This window comes from Lissotriton vulgaris, chromosome 6 (assembly GCF_964263255.1).
Source record: "Lissotriton vulgaris chromosome 6, aLisVul1.2, whole genome shotgun sequence".
Classification (NCBI taxonomy): Eukaryota; Metazoa; Chordata; class Amphibia; order Caudata; family Salamandridae; genus Lissotriton; species Lissotriton vulgaris.
In genome coordinates this window covers 906,931,960-906,956,828 of record NC_141694.1, presented here as the reverse complement: position 1 = coordinate 906,956,828, position 24,869 = coordinate 906,931,960, and the positions used below count along the sequence as shown (strand labels likewise).

The 24,869-nt window shown below is 42.8% G+C and overlaps 1 protein-coding gene across 1 annotated transcript in view; it reads left to right on the top strand.

Moving 5' to 3' along the window:
* Positions 1–24,869, top strand: part of TTC27 (tetratricopeptide repeat domain 27) — a 1,875,723-nt gene that overhangs the window by 199,387 nt on the left and 1,651,467 nt on the right. Inside the window, exon 2 of the mRNA XM_086926895.1 lies at positions 10,337–10,511. Coding sequence (XP_086783021.1) covers positions 10,337–10,511 — 175 coding nt within the window. The remainder of the gene's footprint in view (positions 1–10,336; positions 10,512–24,869) is intronic.

Sequence of the window (24,869 nt, the reverse complement as noted above, 5' to 3'; positions counted from 1 at the left end):
GAGTGTATCAGGCAACCGTTGCTGTTCAAAGGCCTCCGTGTACATAGCAGCTAAGTGCGGTAATAATAAATCTGTGTACTCCTTATAAAATTCAGACGGCAGGCCGTCTGTTCCCGCAGCCTTTCCATTTGGCAGCGCCGCGATGGCCGCTCTAATTTCCTCCGCAGTGATGTGGTGCATCAGAAACTCTTGTTGCACTTTAGATAGCCAGACCAAGGCCACATCATCTAGGTATCGTGCAATCTCGTCTTCACCAGCCGTTACCCCGCTCCCATACATTGTCTTATAATATTTAACAAAGTGCCCCAATATATCCGTAGCACCTGTTATAGACCTGTCATCTTCCGTAAGTACTTTCACCTCACAGTACCTAGCCCATGGTTCTTTGAGTCGCTCAGCCAATGCCCGCCACGGTCTACCTCCCTCTCCATAGTACCGAGCTTTGCTTCTACGAGCTAAATGCTGTACTTCCTGCTCAGCCAATTCATTGTATTCCTTCACTTGCAGCCGTATGGCAGCTAAAGTGGCCGCCGCAGGCGCTTCTTCGTATTGCCGCTCAAGCTGAGACAGCTCACGTTCCAGTCGTACCATAGAGTCCCGCAGCGACTTAAGGACCCCTGCTTGCAGATCTATGCAGGCCCCTCTTATGGTCACTTTAAATGCCTTCCAGACGACCCCTGCGCTTTGCACAGACCCAGCATTTTCGTCAAAGTAGTGCTCTATAGCCTCCCTAACACCTTCCTTAAACACTGGATCCAACAGATCCGAGGATTGCAAACGCCATCGAAAGGGGGCTGGAGCATAGGTGGGAATGTGCATGTCAAGGAGCACAGGGGCATGGTCCGACAGTGTGCGAGGTCGGTGTAAAACTCGCGATATCCAAGCTGTGACATCTTGCGTTGCCAACCAATAATCCAGGCGAGACAATGTGTTATGCACGTATGTGTAACATGTCCCCTCCTTCACCCCAGGGTGCTGCAACCTCCACACATCAACCAGTCCCAAGTCACACATACCATCTCGCATAACCTGCGTCGCTTTCTTGACACGTGCACCAGCTTGAGAGTGTCTATCCATGCCTATGTCTAATACAACATTATAATCCCCCCCCACAGAGAATCGCAGAGACTGGCAGAGCATAGACTTTGTTCCACAGTATTTTGTAAAACTCCGGATCATCTATGTTAGGGCCATAGGCGTTAACCATGGTAATGTGTGCCACAGAGTCTCCCCTGCACTATGATATATCTGCCACCTGCATCAACCTCTTCATAAGTACTCACAAATGGGACACCTTTTTTAATCAACACCATGACCCCCCTTGCATATGAAGAGTAAGAGGATGCAATCCGCACCCCAGCCCATTTCTTAGCCCCACAGGATGCAGAGCGGTCGGTTAGGTGCTTTTCTTGCAAGAATGCAACCTGAACATTGTGACGATCTAAGTAGGCCAGCACCTGTCTAGTTTTTTTCGGATTGTTGAGTCCTCGGATGTTCCAAGTAATACATGTAAGCTTACCATCCCCAGCCATCACAGAGCAAAGCATAATAGCAGGCAACATAGTGAGGCAGCAAGCCCATCAGCAAAGCCAAGAGAGGAATGATCAGTATCACACTCCACACAACTGTACAACCAGAACTGCTCCCATACAACCCCCCTGCTCCCCCATACCCTCAACATATCATCTTGTGCAAAAAAAGATCCCGACCAACCCCCACCCCCCACCCCACCACCCCCTAACCAACCTACCTCCCCCATCCCTCCCAAACGTCCCATACCCCCTCCCACTTCAGCTCCCCCAACATGCCAAAGCTCCCCCAGCTCACCCAGTATCCCCGCTCCCCCACCCAACCTAGCAAAACAATGTCGGGGTACACCCATATGTGGGGGAGCCGAGACAGAACACTCCCACTGAGTAGGAGTTGACCGAGCATACATAACGATGCTGTGCATCATACCTCGCACAAGGGCTATTGTATAACGTCCAACATGTCCCCAGTATATCCACCCAGAGAGTGCATCAGGAGGGAATAAAAGGGGTCGCCCCAACACCCCATTAGTTACTTCATCAAGTTGTGCAACATTTAGGGGTGCAGATGTCTCAAGCATAAAAACATATGTGGCATTAGCTGAATTGCAAGAGACCCACCCTTCATAGAAACAAGCACCAGCACGATCAGGATCCAGCAGAATAGGCAAGGCAACCAGTGTCCAACCATATCAGCCACAGCTCCCGCCATCCATGTTCAATAGTGCGACCCAGTATATGAATAAAGAAACAAGCCAACAGTGTCTACCCCCAAACGCAGCTACATGACTTAATATTCAAAAATGGAACCTATAACATGACAATAGTCAAATGTCCAGGAAACCCTCATGGTCACCACAGTACTCCGTCTAGCACTCCGCCTCATCCAGCCCCTCCTCATCAGGCATCGCAGTTGAGTCACGTTTCTTGCGTTTCATCTTTCTAGCGAAGTCCATCGCAGCCTTCGGGGAGGCGAAAATCTTGTTATCGGCCATATCACCAATTCGCAGCCGGGCGGGATATAAATATGGCGTATGGCACCCCCTCGTTGCGCAGAAACTGTTTCACCGCTCCAAACTCCCTCTGTGCCACCTGGACAGTTACGGTGAAATCCGGGAAAAATGCGAGCGTATTTCCCTGATGCTCAATGGTGCCCTTTTCCCTGGCCAGTCAAAGGATTGTGTCGCGGTCCCTGTAATTTAAAACCCTAGCTATTATAGGGCGCGGTGGCGCCCCAGAGACAGGTCTAGCAGCTAAGGAGCGGTGGGCATGTTCAATAATAAACATATTGGACAAGTCAGTGCCAAAGATGTAGGTGATGAGGTGATCCATATAGGATTCCATTTTACCCACGTTGGTGGATTCCGGCAGTCCCGTGACGCGTATGTTATTGCGCCGGGACCGAGGCTCCAACTCCTCATTCTTGGCTTGGATTACAGACAGCACCTTTTCCATATTCAGAGTTTTATCCGTAACTGTAGTTAAACCATCCTCCGCAGCCGAGACCGTCTGCTCCACCTCTCCCATGCGTGCGGACTGTTTTTCAAGTTGCGAAGACATATGCTCCAGTCGAATATTAACAGTAGCCATTGCCCCCTCTATCGACTGCAATGTCCGTTGCATGGCCACCAGCATAGCCTCCAGCGTGGGCGAGCTCTCTGACGCAGTGTCCGCTTCCGAATCCGAGGCTGCTTTTTGCGGCGTCTTGGGCACCCTCTTGGCCTCAAAGGAGAGCTTGGTCTGGTGCCTGTCCGTCCTTCCTATCGTCGCAAAGCACACCACGGGCGGCAATGAGAGGCGTGGAGTGGATCCACACACGCAATGCAATGGGGTATCAATGCAACACAGGGAGTCAAGGTGCCCCATTACTCCCGGTCAGCTGGCAGTTGCAGGCAGAGGAGTTTCAGAGGCCCAAATGTAGCTCCCCAGTTAGCCAGTCAGCAACATCATGCAAGCAGCCATGTAGCCCAAGACGTCACTTGGTTGTAGCAGGACACTCAAATGAGGGGAGACCCTACTGCCAAAGCTGTAAGCAGACACTATGCACGAAGTTAGGGATTGCAGCAGTCAGTACTCACTATGGGCCACTACCGGATAAGCTTGCAGCAATCGACTTCCAGCAGACCAGAATCCGTAATCACAGCCCCCACAGCCAGTGTCAGCAACAGTATATTGTTGAGCACCACTAATGCAGCACCCAATATTCACCGCCAGGCTCAGGGCCCCGCGTAGTGTTAATATGCAACAAAAGTCTCCTGGTATGGCGGGCCCTCCGGCTGCAGTATCGTCCCACCACACCGCAGTAGAGGGAATTGCATTTACATAGTGTGCAGCCAGTTGGCGGCAAATCGGTAGCTACCCCCAGCCCCGGCAACAGCCCCGCACCTGACACAGCAAGACGGGAGCAGCCTCAAGCCTGAGCACAACCCCAACACCGCAGGCTTGAGCCCCGAGAGATGCCGCCCCACTCACTGCGTCCGGCGCCAACGGGCACCACCACCAGAGCCTCAGGGGTCCCACTGTGTCACCTAAGGTCCGGAGATGGAGGTCCGGACTCTCCCAGCAGCAGCCGCCACCGCCGCAGAACCGCGCCGGGGGCCTCCGCTGTCGCACCACTCCGCAGCAGCCCACTTGAGGGCACACAACAGGCTCGTAGATGTAGACCGCCGCAGCTCCCAGTCGCAGCCCAGAGGTCCCATAGGCCGAGCCGCCCACACCGCTCACCAGCTCGCCAGGAGGCCCTCCGTAGATCAGGCGGGTCCCGATGTTGCCGCACCTGTCCCAGCCACCGCCGAGGGATCGCAGCAGTGGCCCCACCGGTACCACAGGCGGTAGCATCCTGACAGCGCTCCACACGATGCCGCAGTTGTTGAGGTCACTCCTCCGTCCCACGGCCTACCAGGTCTCAGAGGCCGCCATTTCGGACCCAGCCATGAGGCAGAGTGCAACGCCGCAGCTTGTATGGTCAGAGGGCGATTCCGAGACAGGTAGGCACACCCAGAGGAGCAGCAGTAACCACAAAATCCTCACAGCACTCTGGATGTCATTTATGTGGTATGATGCAGCGGATAAATGTCGGATATTGACCTGGTCAAGCAGAGCCTCACAGCAGTGCGGCCATCTTGCTGTGCGCCCTCTAGCACCCCCCTCCCCCACATTATGGTTATCCACTGTGGTGGCACTTAACTGGAATTATACTGGAAATTGAGATGAAGGAGACATTTTCCATCTTAAAGTCTATGTTTCCGGACACACATTTTATGTTCTCAAATATAAAGACAAAGGTGGAAGTGGTCTAATCTTAATGTTGCTAAGTTTGAAAAGACTTGAAGACTTGTCAAGAAGGCAGGCTATGCATTTCTTTGAGATCATAAAATACCTTACATTTTTTTATTGAGTATAAAATATTCCAGTGCACACTGTATCATCCTAATGGTGTACATTTTGTAAACCTAAACACTTAGCTTGACAAAGATATTTAGTTAAAAAAACAAGAAAGGCTCTTTAAAGAGCCATCCTATATTTTGTCAAATTGTATTTTGTCATTTATGAATTATTTTTAAAACATTTTAGTATGTACTGCAGTACTTTCTAGATGCGTTCATGAGAGTATTGTAGTACTTTGTAATTTTTTTTTTAAAATGTGTAATTCGAAAAACTACTTTTTCTTACCTCTACAGTTTGCTAAACTGCCTCATTTCTTCCTCTACATTAAAACTAGAGTAATAACTGTTTTTTTCATATACAAACACAGAACAGGCAAAGTGTGGTCTAAATAATATGGCTGCCTTTTCATTTAGCAAGGGCTTTACTAACCAATCCTATTGTGTTTTGCTATTGCCATGTAGCGCGGAATGCCGCGGCCCAATATAACGGTACGTTTTTGTCCATTATTATGTAAAAAACTACTGAATCAATTTAGATCTAATAACAAAACGACACCTTCTACACCACAATCTATATTCCTGCCAAATTTTATGAAAATCTGTCTATCCATTTTGCAGCTATACCCGTTTAAAAAGTCTGTGGAAAAGGCATCGGTGGAAAAACTTGTTTTGGTACCTTCCTCCCTTATTTCTTTTTGCCCCACATTTCTTGGAGATTCGTCAAACGGTGGCAAAGTTATTGGCAATCAAAAATAAGAGGAATCCCCATCTCTCTGAATCCTTACTATAAGAGCATCGTGCATAATGCCACTTTGTGTTTTTAATTGATATATATCCACACACCCACATATACACAAACACACACATATATAAGTACATTACATACCTATGTATGTATATAGTAGTAGTAATAAGCTTTATTCGATTTTTAAAAAAAAATCATGAAAGCATCGACAATACAGAAAAACCATAGACATTTCATTTCATAGACACAATAAAAAGCCATCATTCAACAATTATTGTGCAAAATTCAGTTACCATTAAAAAACTTAAGAGTTTATCCTATGTAATGTGAGGGGAGCTCGGATAAAAATCATGTAGATCCCAAATGCGAATTGTGCCTTGTCTTTCACTTTCATTGGGGGTACAAACTCGTAAAAAGGGGGCAACATTGTTATTTTTAAATTTAATAAGTACCAAATCCCCAGCAATGCATTTGGGCAGCGTCCCTAACCATCCCACCCTCCTGACACTCAAGATACCCCCGTCTAGCCCTGGCGGCAACGGTCTATTCTTATTTAGCCAATAGGTGGCCTTATTTAACAAATCCTGCTGGGATTCGCGTGTTCCCTGAGTGAGGGCAGGGACCCCAGAGAGGACAGAGACATACGGGGCGGCCTCAGGGGGCAGGTTGATATGTGGCATTCTGTGTGGGTTTTTGGTGCAGGTTTAACAGATACTTTGGGGCCTATTTGAATAGGTGTGCGTAATGACTGTATTTGGATGGCCCCATTGCCAGATTTATACGTTTCGGGGGCGGTGGTAGGGTTAGGACAGACGCATGTGGCCATAATGGTAGTTGGAAGCAGGAGCTTTCTTATTGCTGACTCAATATTGGTCAGCCTTTCCCCTAAATCATTCATTTTAGTGACCAAGGGAGAGATAGTAGCAACCAGCAATTGCTCTATTTTGGCCAATAAAGTCGTGTTGGGAGACAAAAGAGGATCCTCTGGTATGTCCGCGGCCGGGTCCTCAATAAATGCTATTGGATTAGCAAGTGATGGTATACCTGTGTTGTTCCCAAAGTTAGTTTCGATGTCATGCTTCCATCTATTGTAGGAACCCAGGGGCGCAGCATTTACTTGGCTATGAGGTTTGTCAGCGAGGCTATTCGCATTAAGACAAAAAGAATCCACAGTTGGGGAGGTTATAAGATCAGGGGCGTACTTAGTACCGCAAAGGGCGTTGAGTTCCTCCCATATGGACATCGTGTTGGTAATAGACTAAAGGAATGCCAGACAAAACACCGAATAATATTTAGGCACGATACCTCACTCTGTGATGGAAACAAGCGGGGTGGCCCGTCCCGGCCTCCACAGGCCTCGGAGGGCTTAGCCCGGCGTCCCGCTCGCGTCCCGCGAGGGAGGGCTGACGGTAATTTTATGCGCCTCCTGGCGCTGTATTGTTGTCACGTGGTTCCCGTGGGCTCCGTGGGCTGCTGGTAATTGCAGTCCCCTAACCTGCACTCTGCACGGCTGTCTGCGCTTCCCCAGGTGGAAGCGGGAGCGGACAGCGGGAGGCAGGCGGCGACCCCAGCTGATGAAAGAAAACGGGCTGCAACTCTCCACCCAAGCACCCCAGTGACAGCTTGGAAGTCCGGTGAAAGTTCCCCCCGCTCGGCAGGGCTGACGGTAATTTTATGCGCCTCCTGGCGCTGTATTGTTGTCACGTGGTTCCCGTGGGCTCCGTGGGCTGCTGGTAATTGCAGTCCCCTAACCTGCACTCTGCACGGCTGTCTGCGCTTCCCCAGGTGGAAGCGGGAGTGGACAGCGGGAGGCAGGCGGCGACCCCAGCTGATGAAAGAAAACGGGCTGCAACTCTCCACCCAAGCACCCCAGTGACAGCTTGGAAGTCCGGTGAAAGTTCCCCCCGCTCGGCAGGGCTGACGGTAATTTTATGCGCCTCCTGGCGCTGTATTGTTGTCACGTGGTTCCCGTGGGCTCCGTGGGCTGCTGGTAATTGCAGTCCCCTAACCTGCACTCTGCACGGCTGTCTGCGCTTCCCCAGGTGGAAGCGGGAGCGGACAGCGGGAGGCAGGCGGCGACCCCAGCTGATGAAAGAAAACGGGCTGCAACTCTCCACCCAAGCACCCCAGTGACAGCTTGGAAGTCCGGTGTATGTATATATTTTTTCTATGTTCCCCTCCATGTTTTTTATTTTTACTTCAACCGTAGACAGCAGGGCTCGAAAAATCAAAAAAATGGTACTAGGCCTGTAGGACTAGTACCTTACAAAATGTCCTCGACCTAACTGCAACCTACTTGACCTCCGTCGAGCAAATGTGACAAGATAATACGATTTAAAGGGATCTTTATTGATCATTAACTTTGTGAGCAATAAAAATGCCTTTAAATCTTATTCTCTTGTCACATTTGCTCCGTTTTCTCAGACAGAGGACAAAAGTTGGTTTGTTTTCCTACTCGCCAGAAAGGGCGAGTAGGACCTAAAAACAACTCGACCGTATTAAATTTAGCTCGACTATGCGAGCGGTCGAGTGGAATTTTCGAGTCCTGAGACATTTTTTATTTTAGCTTTAATTTCTTATTTGTTAATAAAAATGTATAGATTTATGCAACCTATGTTCTTAATTTTTTCATTTTTTTTCACTTGTGTGTGTAAGTAATACTTCTACTCGCCTGCTATTTAACTGCTGATGTGATGTAGAGACTCCTGATGTTTATGAAGCTAGATTTACCCGATGTACTGCCTGCAAAGTAATTGGAGGACCATACTGTATGTGTGGTTAACAAAACTGCTTTAGAACTAGCTACTTTCTCATCCATTCTTGGACTACTTTTAATTATTCCTGAATAAACGTTTGGTGTGCGATACCTTTGTCTGTACTCTGTTTTGCTACATCACCTGCCTGTGCATGTGGTGCGTAGAGATCAGGCCTGGCCGTAGTTCGCAGAGTTTTGCTACGCGGAACTCCGCGAAGTTACAAAAAAACTCAGCGAAGTTCCGTGTGTGGCGGAGTGCAGTGCGAACTGCAGTTTGTGCTAGTATTCCTGCCGCTCGGGTAGAAAGTCTATCCGAGCTGCAGCTCGCGAACTTACCAATCATGATCGCAAGCTTACCGTTTGGGATCGTGAGCGGGAAAAAAACTCAGCTGCACATCGCGAAGCGGAGTTTTCTACACTCTGCAAGCTCCGTGGAGTGCAGAAAACTTCGCAAACGCAGCAAAGTTCACCGCCCATGCCTAGTAGAGATCAGATATATTGTAGATTGCGTTATATAACTGTAGTGATTGCTAATAGGACTTCTCGAGTATGTAAACAGTGTTTTTCAACCAAGAGGGAGAGTGAGACAGAACCATATAATATAAATCTTAAAAAGAACTAAGGCGCAACTTAATTGTTATAGCATTAATTTCTAAATATCCTTATTTTGAATCTGAATTGTACCTTAAAATTGCTGATATCTCAGATTTCAGGCTGGATTGAAGATTGGAGTCTTTAACTCTGTAGAAATAGAAGTGGTTCTTCATCCATGGCCACTGTGCCACTAACCAAGCACGATACTTCTTTGGCTGTATACTTGCTGTACTTGAAAATTGGATTTGCTGCAGACCTGAACACGCTGTTTGACCTGTGCAAAGCAAACAATTAAATAAGTACTCTTCTTGGTTGTATTCTGATTTATTTCAGTTCACCTTTCCCATCTCAGATTTGAAACACACATGACCTGTTTCAGCCACTGGGATAGTGAATAGAAGTTATCTGAGCTAGTATCTCAAACAGAAATGGTGTTTCCTTTGCGGACAAACCGATTTTGATAATCAAACACAAACATTTGGCGAAAGCAAAATCAGTTGTTCTTCTTAGTTGCATCACTGAGGTCTTGAAACGAAGTATACATTTTATGTCTGTTATAGCATACATGTTATGTGTCAAGGTACTATTAAATCCACCATAAGGACTCGGTGAGGATAAACAATAGTATGTTCAGGATCTTTAGTTTGCAAGATAGTTTGAGCAGGTTTACTGGCTAGTACCCTAGGGTGCAATGTGCCTGTGCCTGTCCAGGTGTTTACGTTCCAAGCAGAATTTCGAATTGTATTATCTGTTAAAATTGCACATACCTCAAGTTAGACATGGGCTTTAAAATTATGGGAATGAGAAAAATAAAATGGTCCTTCATTCATTTCCAGTGAGTCACTGATTGAGCTTGAAGTTGAAACTTCTGTGAGCCCCATGCTGGTTACACACAGACTTTTTTTTTTTAAATAAAACACATTGATCAGTGTGCCTATTTTTTTGGAAGTACAGCTTTCCCTTCATGGTTGCAGTGAGGATGTTACTACACTCACTTTCTCTAATAAATTTGTATTTACTCTTTGATCGTGTTTTTGTCGATGGATTGCATCCAACTGTGTTTTTTGGGGGGATTTTGGTATGGATTTGATTTTTTTCCTCTTTAGAGAGACGACTGATATCTGAACATAACTTGCAAACAGTGACGTTCTCTCGTACAGTTAAAACTATTGCCGTGTGAACAAACCTGACTAAATGTGTCATTTTGTGTTGTATGATAATTTGAAACATTGTTGTGTCCTTTTGATTACAGTTTGGTCACACATGTTAAACAAGTGGTGTATGCCTTTCTCTTTTGCGATCTCATCCTGGTCACTTTCATTCACAGAAAGTGAATCCTTGCTGCAATTGCTGTTTGATGGAAAATATGAGTCCATGTTCTTCAGTCATGCAGTCGAAGACCTTTTTGCTTCACCTGCCTCAACGGAAGAGAAAATTGACAGCTACCTGGAGAAACAGATTGTGGCATATATGAATGTTGCTCCAGAGGAACAGAATGAACGGTAACGAACACTAAATGTAGTTTAATTGTATATATGTGTCTTCTTCCTTTGCGCTACTTAGAAGTACTTCATCACAGCATTCACTTTAGTTCTGATCAGTATTTCTCTTCTAAGAAAAAAATATCTTCATATAGGAAACCAGCATTGGCAAAGCCTTTTGGTCTTGTTTTAAAACACAATCACTGGACTATTGGTTATGTCAATGCTTGTTCCATTAGGTAGATGCAAGTGAGGGACTTGGGAGGGACAGGAAGTGGATAGATGAGCAATGACCAAAGTGGGGCATGAGCTGAAAAGAAGCAGTGTGCAGCTGTTGGGTAGTCCTAAAAGCAATTATGAATGAATATAAATACTTTTAAAAAAGCTAATGAAACAGGAATTGAGGAACAATGAACGAGGAGCTGCAGAAGGATTGTGAGCAGATGTGAAGAGAGCGAGAAAAGCCATGTACGTCCAGGTGCTAAGATACAAATGAATACCATAGTTCCCTATTGTCAGGAATGGAAGTCATCCAATGATAATTATGATAAAGAAGCTATGCTCGAGGAACAAGACAAAAACAAGAATTGAAAGGAAAGTCATCTAATGAGAGGCATCAAGCCGTGATAGGCAATATAGCCATCTAGTCAGGTGCGTATGGATAAACCAAAGCTTACCCTAAGCATTGTAGAGTGTAGGTCTCTGACTACAGACGGCTGTCTAGAGGCAAAACCTAAAAAAAGAATTGCAAGATTTTTAAAGCTAGACTGTAGTATGCCCATGTACATCTAAGTGGTTTGATGCTGTGATTTGTATAAACTGAAAAACATTTAAAATGTTTTGTTTTTGTTGTGTTTTTAGACTGACATGAAAGTCATATTGTACTAGACAATGCAATGTTCATCTTTTGGCCACAGAAGTGGACTTTATTAAAAGGATAGGCCAGATGTCATTAATTTAGGAGGGGCACCCCCCTACAAACTAACACACAAACTGGTTATCCAAAAGACAATTCTTAAGAAATCTATGGTAATAGTGATACAAGCAGCAAGCAACACTTGGAGAATTGTGCATTAAGTTTAAGTGGTACTAACAACCTTAAATATTACCATAAAGTTCCAAACTCAGCTTAGAAAAATAAAACAAATAGAGAATAAAAGACACCATCAGCATAAAAATCATATCAATGTTACCACAGTTCTAAGTCGAAAGTGTCTAGAAAAATAAAGAGGGCAAACCATTTCAGCCTTTAAGAGCAAGACACAACTGTGGGTGCCAAGTGGTGTTACGGGTCATTGAGTCCTCTTCTTCCAGCATAGGTCCTCTTTCTTTAATCAAGACCACTGTCCTCAGGAATGATCTGAGAAGATGGTGGCGAGGTGCTGGTATTATCCTGTGCAATAGCCAGTGATTGAAAATTGTACCTACCCAGTTTTGGCTATTTTCGCACCCTATGCCATTCTCCTTTTGGAGCACTTCCTCTTCACATCGCTGTAAAATTACTCTGGAACTCTCATTTCAAAATAGCAGAAACCTTCAGCCCTTGATGGAGCACGATTTTTGTAAATAAAATGTGCTTGATGAAATTCACCCTAATGCATGCTTTAATAATACGTGTGGAATGACTAATATATAATACTAGAGTGTACAACGTGTGAAATGTGCATAAGGCATGACAACATGATTTTCTTAGGCAAAATAATTAGAATAATGCTAACTGATGTTATTCTGTCTTCCTAACTGCAGAAAATAAAAAGACAGAGAAAATGATTTATTATTCGTGAAAGTATAATGTAGGCTTTTTAGTAATTATTCTCTGTTTTGTTAAAATAATGTAGGCCTTAGAATTGTTAGAGATAGTGCTTTTCCATTCGCCTGTCCTTCAAATATTACAAATGCTTCCTTAGAGTACAGATATTTTGCCTTTTTCTGAATAAGTCCTTAGAGTTCTTTCCTGTCTAGGCGAGGGTTGTAGATGACATGAATGTAACTATTTCAACTTTTAAATACATTTGTAGCTAGGTTTTCTTCATCTTCCTCTCTAGAAAGTTATACAATATTTAGCCAAAAAGGGTGTGTAGAAAATAGTAGTGAAGTCCCTGTCAGTAGACTGTCAACCCATCGTGAATAACCAATTGAGAGACTTGCTGAAGAGAGAAATGCAACATATTAACAGAAGAAAGGAAGTAGCATATTATAATGATTCCTATGGGATAGTGATCCTCAGCTTGTTCACAAGATTGGTGACCTATCCCTGCATTCGTGGCATGCTGAATGCTGTGCTGATTCCTGATTTTCTGGTGGCGAAACCTGCTAATTTTAAGGGATTTTCCTAGAGACTTTGCATATCATCGGCCGGTGATGCTGCTATTGCCTAACGGCAGTGGGGTTAGATTTTCAGATTGATTGCACGCTGTGCATTAGTATTTCCGTTACGTAAGTAAACTGTTTTTCGCTAACGTTTTTCTCTCCCTCGTCTTTATCTGATGTTCTGATGTCTTCATAAATGAGCTGTTATGATTATTGTGAATATAATCTGTATTTGTTTGAGAACCAACTAATGACATTCTAATTTGTAATTGTGTTTGACCATTCATATTATTAAATAACTAGAAAAACCTAAATAGAAGAGAATAGTGTTTGTCTTTATTTCTGAGTTTTCAAAGTTATTTGGACATGTTAATGACAAATGTGTAGCCAATTTCTTCATTGTAGGTCCTCGTGGAGAAATGGCATTCCGTCTTTCATTATTTAGTCCCTTTTAGCTCTACCAAAGTTTCATCGGAGGACCTTTGATATTGCTAACTGAGTAATAGTGACTTGTTGGCCCGTCATTAGAGTTACGTTTCCAATTAGTATGTAGTGGTTGGTGTGGATAAGTGACATAACAAAAATCCCCCAATGCTTCCGCTGCATCAGTTTTTGGTAGTTGCATCGGATAGTGAGTTTAGACTAAAATACTGGGTAGTGAAATGGCGGAGTTTAAAGACAAGACAAGACAGACTCAAACAGTTTTATGATATATGTGAGTTTGTACCTTTGTCATGTTGAGGTTTGTTGAATCTAAATGGAATTAGCCGGTCTGTCGTAGGTCTGAGATCCCGGGATAAGCCTAAGGGCTGTCTTAGTGTGGCATTCTACACTAAGCTTTATGTGCGTTGTCTGCTGTCAATGCGGTAATAGGCGGTCGTCGAACTGGAAGTTACTGCATAGGGAACTTTGCTGAATGAAGTAGTGGAGGTTTATCTGGGTCACATCAGAGGTGCAACTGGAGAAGTCCTGAGAAATATCAACTTGTAAGAGGGCATAAGCTCGCTGGTCGAGGTTGTGCTGGAGTGTATACATTTCTTGGAGTACATGAAAATACTTATGTATTTCTTTTAGTGGAGCAGACGAGCTGTGTTTAAGTTGTTCGTTTTGTTAGTCAAAGACTTGAAAAGACATTGATGCTGATTTTGTAAAGGGAGGGTCAGGGCAATACTGACGTAAGAATGTGCAGCACTGCTATAGGTTAGTTGGTGTGAGTTGCGCTGAGATTGGACAGAGTAAACTAACATTGGCAGTAGAGAAACATAACACGGAAGAGAGTTTGTAGACTTATTTACCACTACAAACTTTACAGATTTAAAAAGAAAACATGAAAATAATTAAAAATTGAAAACATTGTTCAGTAAAGATGAACCAATAGTACTTAGAGAAGGAGTTTCCAAGGCTCATGAAGGAATGCCTGCATCAATTATGGCGATAGAAAGGGGATACTTGTACTTGGTTAGAAAATTGGATGAAATATACAGAAGAAGATGGTAATTTGGCTTTTCCAGCAAATGATACGTTTAATACTAAAATTGTAGAGAATTTAAGGAGATGAATGAATCATTTAAGTCCAAATCCGAGACCTATGCTGTGCGAAGCTCTGTAAGAGTGGGATTACAAAGCATATAAAAGAGAAAGAGACAGACAACAACATAGGTATGAAATACAGTGAGTAGGTACTCTTAAGCAAAAAGAGATGCTCAGAAAAAATTGTGAAGAGATGCTGTTGGAAGGATGTAGGGGCCTTAAATTTTACCGATTCGGTAAATTTACTGATTCGGTAAATCTAGATGTAGGTGGCACTGAAAATAGTGCCACAGGCCCTTAAGGATTCGGTATTTACCACAAAATAATATTTTGTGGTAAATAACTAATTCCAGTGTACATGCACATCTGTTCATGTACACCTGTGCCATGTGGGTCACATACATGCCCTAAGGGCATGTATGGGTGTCACATGGCACACAAGCCAGAATCAGGGGTGCAACAGGGTGTCAAAGTGACACCCTGTCCCCCTTGACAATTTGGTAATTTTACCGAATCGGTATTTACCGATTCGGTAATTGACATTGATTCCTATGGGCCTCAAGGCCCATAGGAATCAATGGCAATTACCGAATCGGTAAATACCGATTCGGTAATTACCGAATCATACCGATTCAGTAAAAATTACTGAATTATTACCTACATCTCATTTACCTAATCTAGAATACCGAATCTGTAAAATTCGGTACTCTAGAGTTGGTAAATGAGATTTACCTACATCGGGCCCTAGGATATTTCCACTTAGAGAGGCTGAGACGACTGAAGGGGGAAAGAATAAAGAGAAAAATATTGATTCACAAGAGAAGGATACCAATATAAATAATAGTATAGATGAGTTTGATGAAGATTTCCAAAATGAATTATTGATGAATAGACCTCCGCCATATCAAGAAGAACAGACTAATACAAATACAAGTGTTTCGAGTGTTTCAACAAATGATCCGTCAATTCAAAGTGAAGAGCCAATAAATAGATCACCTGAGGTTGTAAGTCAGATTCAAAAAGTAAATAGAGAAGAAGTACTGAGAATGAAACCAATAAGGAACCCGGATGTTTTGTCAGTTCCAGTGACAATTGATCCAATAGTTCCAGTGTACAATGATGGGCAAGGACTCACTGGAGTACATGCCTTAACTGTTTCAGAGAGGAATAGTGGACATACTCATACAGACTACAGAGAGATAAGTACAATAAATGAAAATAGTGGCACAAACGGGAGAATAAATAAGAGAATTTGAGCTATTGATTGATATTTCAGATGAATGAGACACCAAAATAAGTTCTAAATCTTGACCCTAAAATTGTTGCAAGTTGAAAGGAGAATGAATACACAGACACATAATAGATCAAAAAGTAAAATGTGTGAACATGTACAGAGATCATTAGGTCTATAGCCAGAAGAATTAGATGATTGGATTAGAGAGATAGCTCCTGCTTGCAGTGGTCAAAATAAAGATGCAAACATAGATGTGAATACATGAAAGGAGATTTGGCAGAAATGATTGCTAGTACAATTAGTCCAGAAAGACTGAATAAATATCAGGAAGATGTGTTATTTGTGTGTAAACATATTATTAGAAAAGCAAGAAGCTTGCATGAGACTTTTGCTGAAGTTGCACACATGTATAGAGGAGTTGATATTGAAAAGTCTAAAGCTTTACAAAAGACATACAGGTAGGATTTCATAGACAAAGATGTGGAGAATCTGAATGCATCAGGAAGACAATTGCAGATTAAAGAATTGATTTCCACATTAAGACCTTGGGGAGAGTTAGACAGTTTTAAAGGAAGATGGGCTAAAAGAAGGATGAAGTGAGTGCGACAGCGAAAGCTGCTTTACCATTGTACCCTGTAAGAGAAGCAGAAAAAGAGTCCGTACCAGATGAAACGGTTATGCATACCCAATGAGAGAGGTACCAGGAGGTGGTGTGCATGTTCCATGGTCAAGACAGGACATATTGTCATTTACAAATTATTTTCCTAGGTTGAGAGAAAAGCCTGTTGAATATTACAGACATGTAGAAAGATGTTTAAAGGTTTCAAAGGTTTTGTGGGTTGATTTGGAAGGTCTTTTAGATATTGTAGTTCCAGCAGATTTGTGGGTTGAGTCTAAAATTGCTGTCAATTGGCCGAAAAAGAATATTCAAGAGATCCAAAAACAGGAGCACCTTCAGAAGAGGTTATGAAAAAATATAATCAGGTCAATATGTACTTGAATAGAAAGATTTCTCTGAAACAGGTTAGGTGAAATTTGACAGGACTACTCAAGAATTGAAAGAATCAGTGCATGCATATTATGAAAGGCTTCTTCAAGTATTTAAACAGTATGGTGGTATAGAAAATATCACAGAGAAGGATATGGGACACTTTGTGTATAGGTTTGTGTATGGATTGAGACCTAAAATAAGTGCTATGATTCAGCAGCATTTGATTTGTTGGCAGAGTAAATTGATTGACTAAATACTTTGTTATGGGAAGTATTGTGGAGAATACGCAGACTCCACGATGCAGGGATCCAAGACAAGGCCCTCGACTGGATCCGCTCCTTCCTCTCTGGCATTACGCAGCGGGTCAGACTCCCCCCTTTCCTCTCAGACCCTACACCTACCACCTGCGGAGTCCCCCAAGGGTCCTCCCTCAGCCCTACGCTCTTCAACGTCTACATGGCTCTGCTCGCCCCCATCGTCAGAACCTACGGACTCAACATTGTGTCATACGCAGATGACACCCAACTCATCCTCTCCCTATCCAACGAACCCAACACCGCCGGACACAACTTTCAAGAAGGCATGGAAGCCGTCGCCAAATGGAAGAAAAACAGCTGCCTACAACTAAACACAAACAAAACGGAAGTACTCATCAAGGGCTCAAACCCAGACACCTGGAATGACACCTGGTGGCCCCCCTCCCTCAGAAGCCCGCCCACCCCCACGGACCACGCACGCAACTTTGGAATCATCCTGGACTCAGAGCTCAAAATGGACCGCCAGATCAACTCTGTCTCGTCCTCCGGCTTCCACACCCTCTGCTTCCTACGTAAGACCTTCAAATGAATCCCCCTCAAACACAGAAAGACCGTCACTCAGGCCCTGGTCACCAGCAGGCTCGACTACGACCACGCACTCTATGCCGGAATAAACAAAAACCTCACCCGCAAGCTACAGAACATCCAAAACGCCGCCGCAAGACTGGTCCTCAACCTGCCGAGCCACTGCCACATCTCCCAGCACCTGTGCACACTCCACTGGCTCCCCATCAAAGCTAGAGTCACCTTCAAGATGCTAACCCACGTTCACAAGGCCCTCCACAACACCAGACCAGCATACCTGTACAGCCGACTCAAATTCCACGCACCCCAAAGGACCCTACGATCAGCCCAGCTCTTCTACGCTTTGGTCCCCCGCACCAGAAAGACCAGATCGGGAGGCCGCTCCTTCCGCGCGGCCAGTGCCTGGAACGACCTTCCGCTCCACCTCAGACAGATAACATCGCTCTCCATCTTCGCAAGAATTTTCAAAACCTGGCTCTTTGACAGACCCCTTTCTTGATGGACTGGAACCTGCGAACCCTGACACACCCCCAGCGCCTTGAGACCCTTACGGGTGATTAGTCGCGCTTAACAAACACCTGATTTGAAACACCTGATTTGATTTGACATAGAAATGAAACACAGGAAATTGAAGGAGAAATTAAGGTTTGCCCAGATGAAAGCAAAGAAAGGGGGTTATTTGAGTACTGATTCCTCAGATGATTATCGAGGAAATGGTCATTCTACTACTGGAATGAAAGGTGTTGTTTCAAATGGCAAGGCTGTGACGCAAATGATCCCAATGGGTCAAGAAAGAGGTAGAGGTAAGTTCAAAGATAAAAAGGAATTGAAAAAAGTATCCTTGTCATGATTGCCGTAAATTTGGACACTGGCGACGCAAGTGTAAGAGTCTGTTAAATAATACAGGACAGGCAGGAAATTGTGACCAAATGCAGAATCAGAGTTGTCAAGCACAGATTAATCAGATGCAAAATTAGAATTCACAAATGCAGGTATCAAATCAGGATGTGAATGGTCAAATGCCCGGATTCAATGCGAATTTGGGTTTCATACCAGTGGGCAAGGGCATTCAAATGAGCTGGTGGCTTCACAATATTGGATGCAGTCATAAGACAATGATTCAGATACATCACAATGACGGTGTCTGGGGAGAGAGAGGAAGAGTGAGTTATTTGCGCATCTCTAGAGGTAGATCAGTCAGGTCCCTATTTGGATGGCGAAGTTGATGGCAATGCCATTGCATTCCTCGTAGAAACTGGTGCTACCTGTTCCACTGTGAGAACTGTGGAAATCTCAAACCTACCCCTCTCGGGAGAAAGTATCCAAGTTGTAGGAGTTTCAAACAAATTGATTAAAACACCAGTGACAAAACCAATGAAAGTTCAAATTGGAATTTTTCAAGAATTACACACATTTGTTTTATGTGACACTAGTCCAGTTAATTTGTTAGGTAGGGACATTACTGTGTAAAATGAACTGTTCCATTTATTGTACCCAAGATGAAATAGCATTTCACATGAAGGATGAGGATGTGATTTTCAAAATGTCAAGGCAGGGAACAGAAGTGAATTAATTGTATCCATTGTTTACAGCAAATGATTTGCCTATTGAGTTGAGAGATACGGTGTTGTCTGATGTGTGGGATTTTACAGGGAAAGATATTGGATTAATAAAAGGAGTTGCACCGATTCAAATAACAGTAAAGCCCAATGAAGAATTTCCAAGAATACCACAGTACAAAATGAGTCCTGAGACGATTGCAGGAGTGACACCTGTGATTAATATGCTGATTGAGCAGGGAATACTAAAATAAATTCTTGGAAGTCCATGCAATTCACCTATAATGGGAATTCACAAACTGAATAGGAAATATAGGATCGTACAGGAGCTGAGAAAGGTTAAGCAAATTGTATACCTTGTCCAATTGTACCGAATCCAGCTGTGATCCTATATCAAATCACATGTGATGCAGAGTGGATTTCAGTAATCGATCTGTGTCAAGCATTTTTCTCGATACTCTTACATCCAGATACCCAATATTTATTTGCATTCCGGTTCAGGAACTGTGTTTTGGCATGGTGCCAAGTTCCTCAAGGGTATACAGAGAGGCCCTCAATCTTTAATCAAATATTGAAGAAATGTTTAGAGTCATTGGTAATGCCTAAAGACTCCGTTCTGGTTCATTGTATCAATGACCTTTTGGTGGCATCAAAAACAAGAGAAGACTGTGTGAAAGTTTCTCAAGTGTGGATCAATGCTATTATGCAAATCAATCCGCCAAAAACACTGAAAGAAGTTTGATTTTTTTTGAGAATGGTTGGTTATTGTAGGCAGTGGATTATGAATTTTTCACTGATCGCCAAGCCATTGCAGAAATAAGCACATAAAGATGTGACCGATCCACTGCATCTTGATGGGGAAGGCATGAAAAAATTTTGGAGTTGCGAGACGGCTTATGTCGAGCACCAGCATTAGGAATTGCAGATTTTGACAAAGAGTTTGAATTATTCTGTAATGAACGTGCTGTTTACGCACTGTCAGTTCTAACTCAAACTCATGGAACAGCACGAAGGCCAGTGGCATATTTTTCTGCCACGCTGGATTCAGTCGCTGCAGCATTACCAAGATGTTTAAAAGCAGTTGCTGCTACTTGTGAGTCTTGAACAGAGTGAGTCAATTGTAACGGGACATGTTTTCAAAGTGTACGTGAGCAAAAGATGCAGCGCCAACCAAATGGCACTGTGCCCACTGGCTATACCCGGAGGCACCCAGAAATAGCTATTCAGAGTTTATCAATTAAAAGTCCAATCAACACCTCGGTGTGCCGCACATCAAATACAAATTCTAATTGAAAGTGTACGTGCCACATTCAGTTGAGATTTTGTTAACACGAACTCGCACACAGCATCTTACGAGCAATTGGTGGACAAAATATGAACAAGTTATATTGGGAGTTGAAAATTTAACAATAGCAAGATGTACGACTTAGAACCCAGCTACATTGTTACTGACACCAGGCTGTGACGTGGTTTTGGATGAAGTCGATCATGATTGCCTGGATGTGACAGAGTTGTGTACCAAATCAAAGCCTGATATTAAAGACACTCCATTGACTGAGTCTGATGTTGTTTTGTTTGTGGATGGGTCATACCTGAGAGATTCAGAAGGATGTTTAAGAGCTGCATATGCAATTTGCACAGTGGCAAATGTGATTGAAGCATCATGGTTGAAGAGAGTGAGTTCTGCACATGTGGCTGAGCTGGTAGCTCTTACGTGAGCATGTTGCTTAGCAAGACAAATGAGAGTAACAATATACACTGATAGCCAGCCAGTATGGCTTCGGGTTATCCACGATTTTGGGCAGTTGTGGTCTCAACGTGGATATTTGACCTCTTCGGGTTCACCTATACGAAACGGAGTGTTTATAAAAGATCTACTAATGGCGCTACAATTGCCGGCACAACTTGGGGTGGTAAAATGTTCAGCACATAGATCCAGTTGTGAGTATATCACACTGGGTAACAGATTTGCTGATGAGATTGCACGATTTTGTCCTTTGAATACATATTCAATTAATATGGAACAACAAAATGAACAAATTGGCTAAACAGAATGCAGGTTGATGTTCTCACCTGTTGAAACCTGGGAAAAGGTGAGAGAAGAAGCAAGTGATTCAGAGAAACATGGGTGGATCAAATCAGGTTATACACGCAGATCAGAGGATGAAGTGTGGACTTGCACTGATGGGAGACCAGTAATGTCAGACAGTCTGTTAACACAGATAGCAATGGTCTAGCATGGTCCCTCACACATAGATAGAGATGCAATTATCAGATTGTTTTGTCAAGCCTGCTTTGAGAAAGTCTCAGTCAAAGATGTATTGTCCGCAACAAAATACAGGGAGAAAGATAGTGGTTAGTATGGGACAGATTGGCAAAGCTGCAGGCCCATTTACGAGGGTGCAAGTGGATTTTATCGAAATGCCTCCTTGCCAGGGACTAAAATACGTTCTTGTGGTTGTCTGTTTGCTAGTTGGGTTGAAGCATATCCAACAAGACGTAATGACAGTTTAACAGTTGCTAAATTGCTTCTTAGATAATATCTAGATTCGGTTTCCGAGTCTCCTTGGAATCTGATAGGAGAACACACTTCAATAAGTAAATAATTTGGATGATTTGTGCAGCATAACAGATTGAACAGAATTTGCACTGTGCCTACCGACCTGAGGCATCAGATGTGGTTGAACAGATGAACAGCACAATAAAATTTAGAGTGGCTAAGGTTTGTGCATCCACAACATTGAAATGGCCTGGCGCACTGCCATTGGTGTTAATGAGCTTGAGGAGTATTCCAGACAAAAGAACAGGACTGTCCCCACATGAAATTGTTTTGGGCAGGGCTATGAGACAGCCGACCGTCCCAATCAAATTATTCAATTAACATTATTGATGATTTGATACTGGATTATTGCAAAGGATTGGCTGATGTGGTGCATTCCATGTCTCACCAGGTTGGAGAAGTTGCAATAACTGGGTGCTTGTGAAAAAGCATGTAAGGAAGTCTTGCCTAGAGCCACAATATCATGGTCCCTATCGAGTAATACTGGTGGCAACGACTGCTGTTAAGTGTGGAGGTTTGCTGAATTGGATACACGCAAGCCATACCAAAAGAGTCCCAAGTCCACTTGAAAGTGAAGAACTTGCTGAAGAAGTACGACGTGAACAAAGAAATGTTCCAAGGCGATTTGAAAATCAAGTAGAGTGGGCACAATATACTGGGACTGATGAAAATGATGCTGTGACTTTTAAAGCTGAGAACGAAGTGATCCCTATAAGCAACAACAAAGAAAATAGGAAAAGGGATTCATCAAAAGAAAGCACTGAACCAATTGCAAGTGACATTGACAATGAAAATTAAAAAAGAACAAAGAAGGGAGATAAGTGACCGAAAGGAGTATAAAAAGTAAAAAACACTCTAAATAAAAGGGTTCTAGAAACAGTATTTGAAATATCTAGCCAATCTGAACAAAGTGAAGTGGAAGAAGAAGAAGAAGAAGAAGAAGTGCAAAGAACAAAGAGAATGTAAGTACCAAATAAGAAATACACAGCACCTGAATGGACTTATGTGGTGACTGCTTCAATGAATGATTGGGAGAAAGAGTTTCTTGAATTCTGTTCAAAAAGCAGTTGCTCAAACAAGTCACCCTAAAAGAAAAGTAATTCTGAAATGGTTGCAGAAAAAGAGAGATTTATGAAAATAAAGGAATTCTGAAAAGTTCTGAAGCAGAAGAAGAAGAAGAGCTGAAGGCTCTAAAAGGTCTAAAGTGCACGACCTAAAGCTAATCTAGCAAAATTTAGTTTAGTAATTCTTGATTGAATTTTTGACTCATTTTTTGTTTTTAGAATGGATAGGACTAGAACTGAGACTGGTAAACGGAATCAAGGCATAGTTAGGCGAAGTTGTCTTAATGTTTGTCTTGCATGTGTTACTTTAACAATGTTTATGTGGCTGGTATTAACATTAGTAGTACCATATTTTATATATATTAATGTAGTTAATATTACTAATAATAATGAGCATGTAACAATTAATGCTATAGGCGAAGTTGTCTTAATGTTTGTCTTGCATGTGTTACTTTAACAATGTTTATGTGGCTGGTATTAACATTAGTAGTACCATATTTTATATATATTAATGTAGTTAATATTACTAATAATAATGAGCATGTAACAATTAATGCTATATTAATGAGCATGTAACAATTAATGCTAAAAGAGATCTGAAAGAAGATCCAGAGACTAATATTAAGGGACAGGTAGTGTTTTACATTTGGATAAGTCAATTAACGATTTCTCACTAAATGTCTTTACTAAACTTCTGTATGAGTATGTGAATACTAAGGATGCAAGAGATTGTAGTGTGCGCATGCAGTTACCTACGTCTGTGTCTGAGGGGGTGACTTACCATCACCATCCCCTAACATTTGGTATTTCATGTAGTGTACTAAGAAGTCTTTTTTTTATGGCCAAGAGACATTTCAGTATTTTTATTCCAATTTTGATCTAGTATTTTCAGAAGTTCCTATTAGAAGTAATATGAATATAGTGTATATTGCTAGGAATGCGGAGTATATGGGTGATTTTTTTTCATTCTACTAAAACAATCGACACAGTATATGTGCATCAAAATAATCTGACTTGTAAGTTGCATAGTGTAGAAATAGAATTCATTAATACAGTGGAAGATAGACGTAGACCTTTCGAACAAAGAGCTGCAGAACACAAAAGTAGAACCACCATGGGCACATAAAGAAGGTAATTAGAAACTGGGTAAGACTTATGCTGCAATGAATCTGGATTGGCCTCATAAAGGAAAGCTTTGATTATTAAGGCAAATGACTATAATAATAATTTTGTTGGTTCCAGTGAATGTGAGCGTACTTTCTTTATAACAGGGGGTTTGGGATTAAGAGGTGGTACTGATCCTGTATTCCCTGGAGTCTATTATGTGTGTGGTAAAAATGCCTACTATAGGTTGCCACCACATTGGTATGGGTGTTATATGGGTATAGTCTTTCCAAAGATCTACCATGTTGGTGATAAATATGAATACAATGAAAGGAGACTAACACGAAGAAAAGGGGTTTGAGTGCTGCAGAAATTGTGGGAGATATTTTTGGAGCATTGATACCTTCAGTTGGGGTGATTCTAAATTCACAAAAGATTAGAAAATTGTCTGCAGTGGTTGATCGTTTATCAACGGATCATGCTGGTGGATTTTTAATGATAGATACAGAAACCTGGGAAAAGGTGAGAGATACAGAAATGGTTGCTATGAGAACCATAGTTTTACAAAATAGACTTGCCCTAGATGTATTATTGGGGAAAGAGGGCAGAGTCTGTAGTATGCTGAAAATTCAATAATGTCGCACATATATTCCTGATAAAAGTAGAGATCTAGAAGGATGTATCAACAACATTGCTCATTTACATGATGATTTAGCGAAACTGAAGGTTTTTTTTTATTGGCGTTTTGTTAAGATACAAAACATTTCAACAACATAACTAGCCAGTTTGTTATTACATCAATACGGAATTTGGCTTATGCACAAAACATACAATTGGTGTAGTATGCAATAGTTGGTCACGTCGCACTTACACTTTCGATTCATAGGGACACTAACTACATAACTCCAAAAGCTCTTTGACAGCAGAATATGAAAATATGAGTGTACAGATCACAGTATGACATAATACTTTGCAGGGTTTGTTCAGTCCCGATCAAACGGAGACAATTATAACCACAGTCCTCAAGGAGTTAAAAATAGGGGTCCGCCACAGAACATGTGATACCCTCTAGCCCGCCACATCTATTCCGCAGTTTCCGTGTTCCCAGCTTGCTCCGCCCCAGCAAAATCACTCTGCCCCTGGACCCACGTCAGGAAAGGTTCCCAAATGTCACGGGCCGGGGAG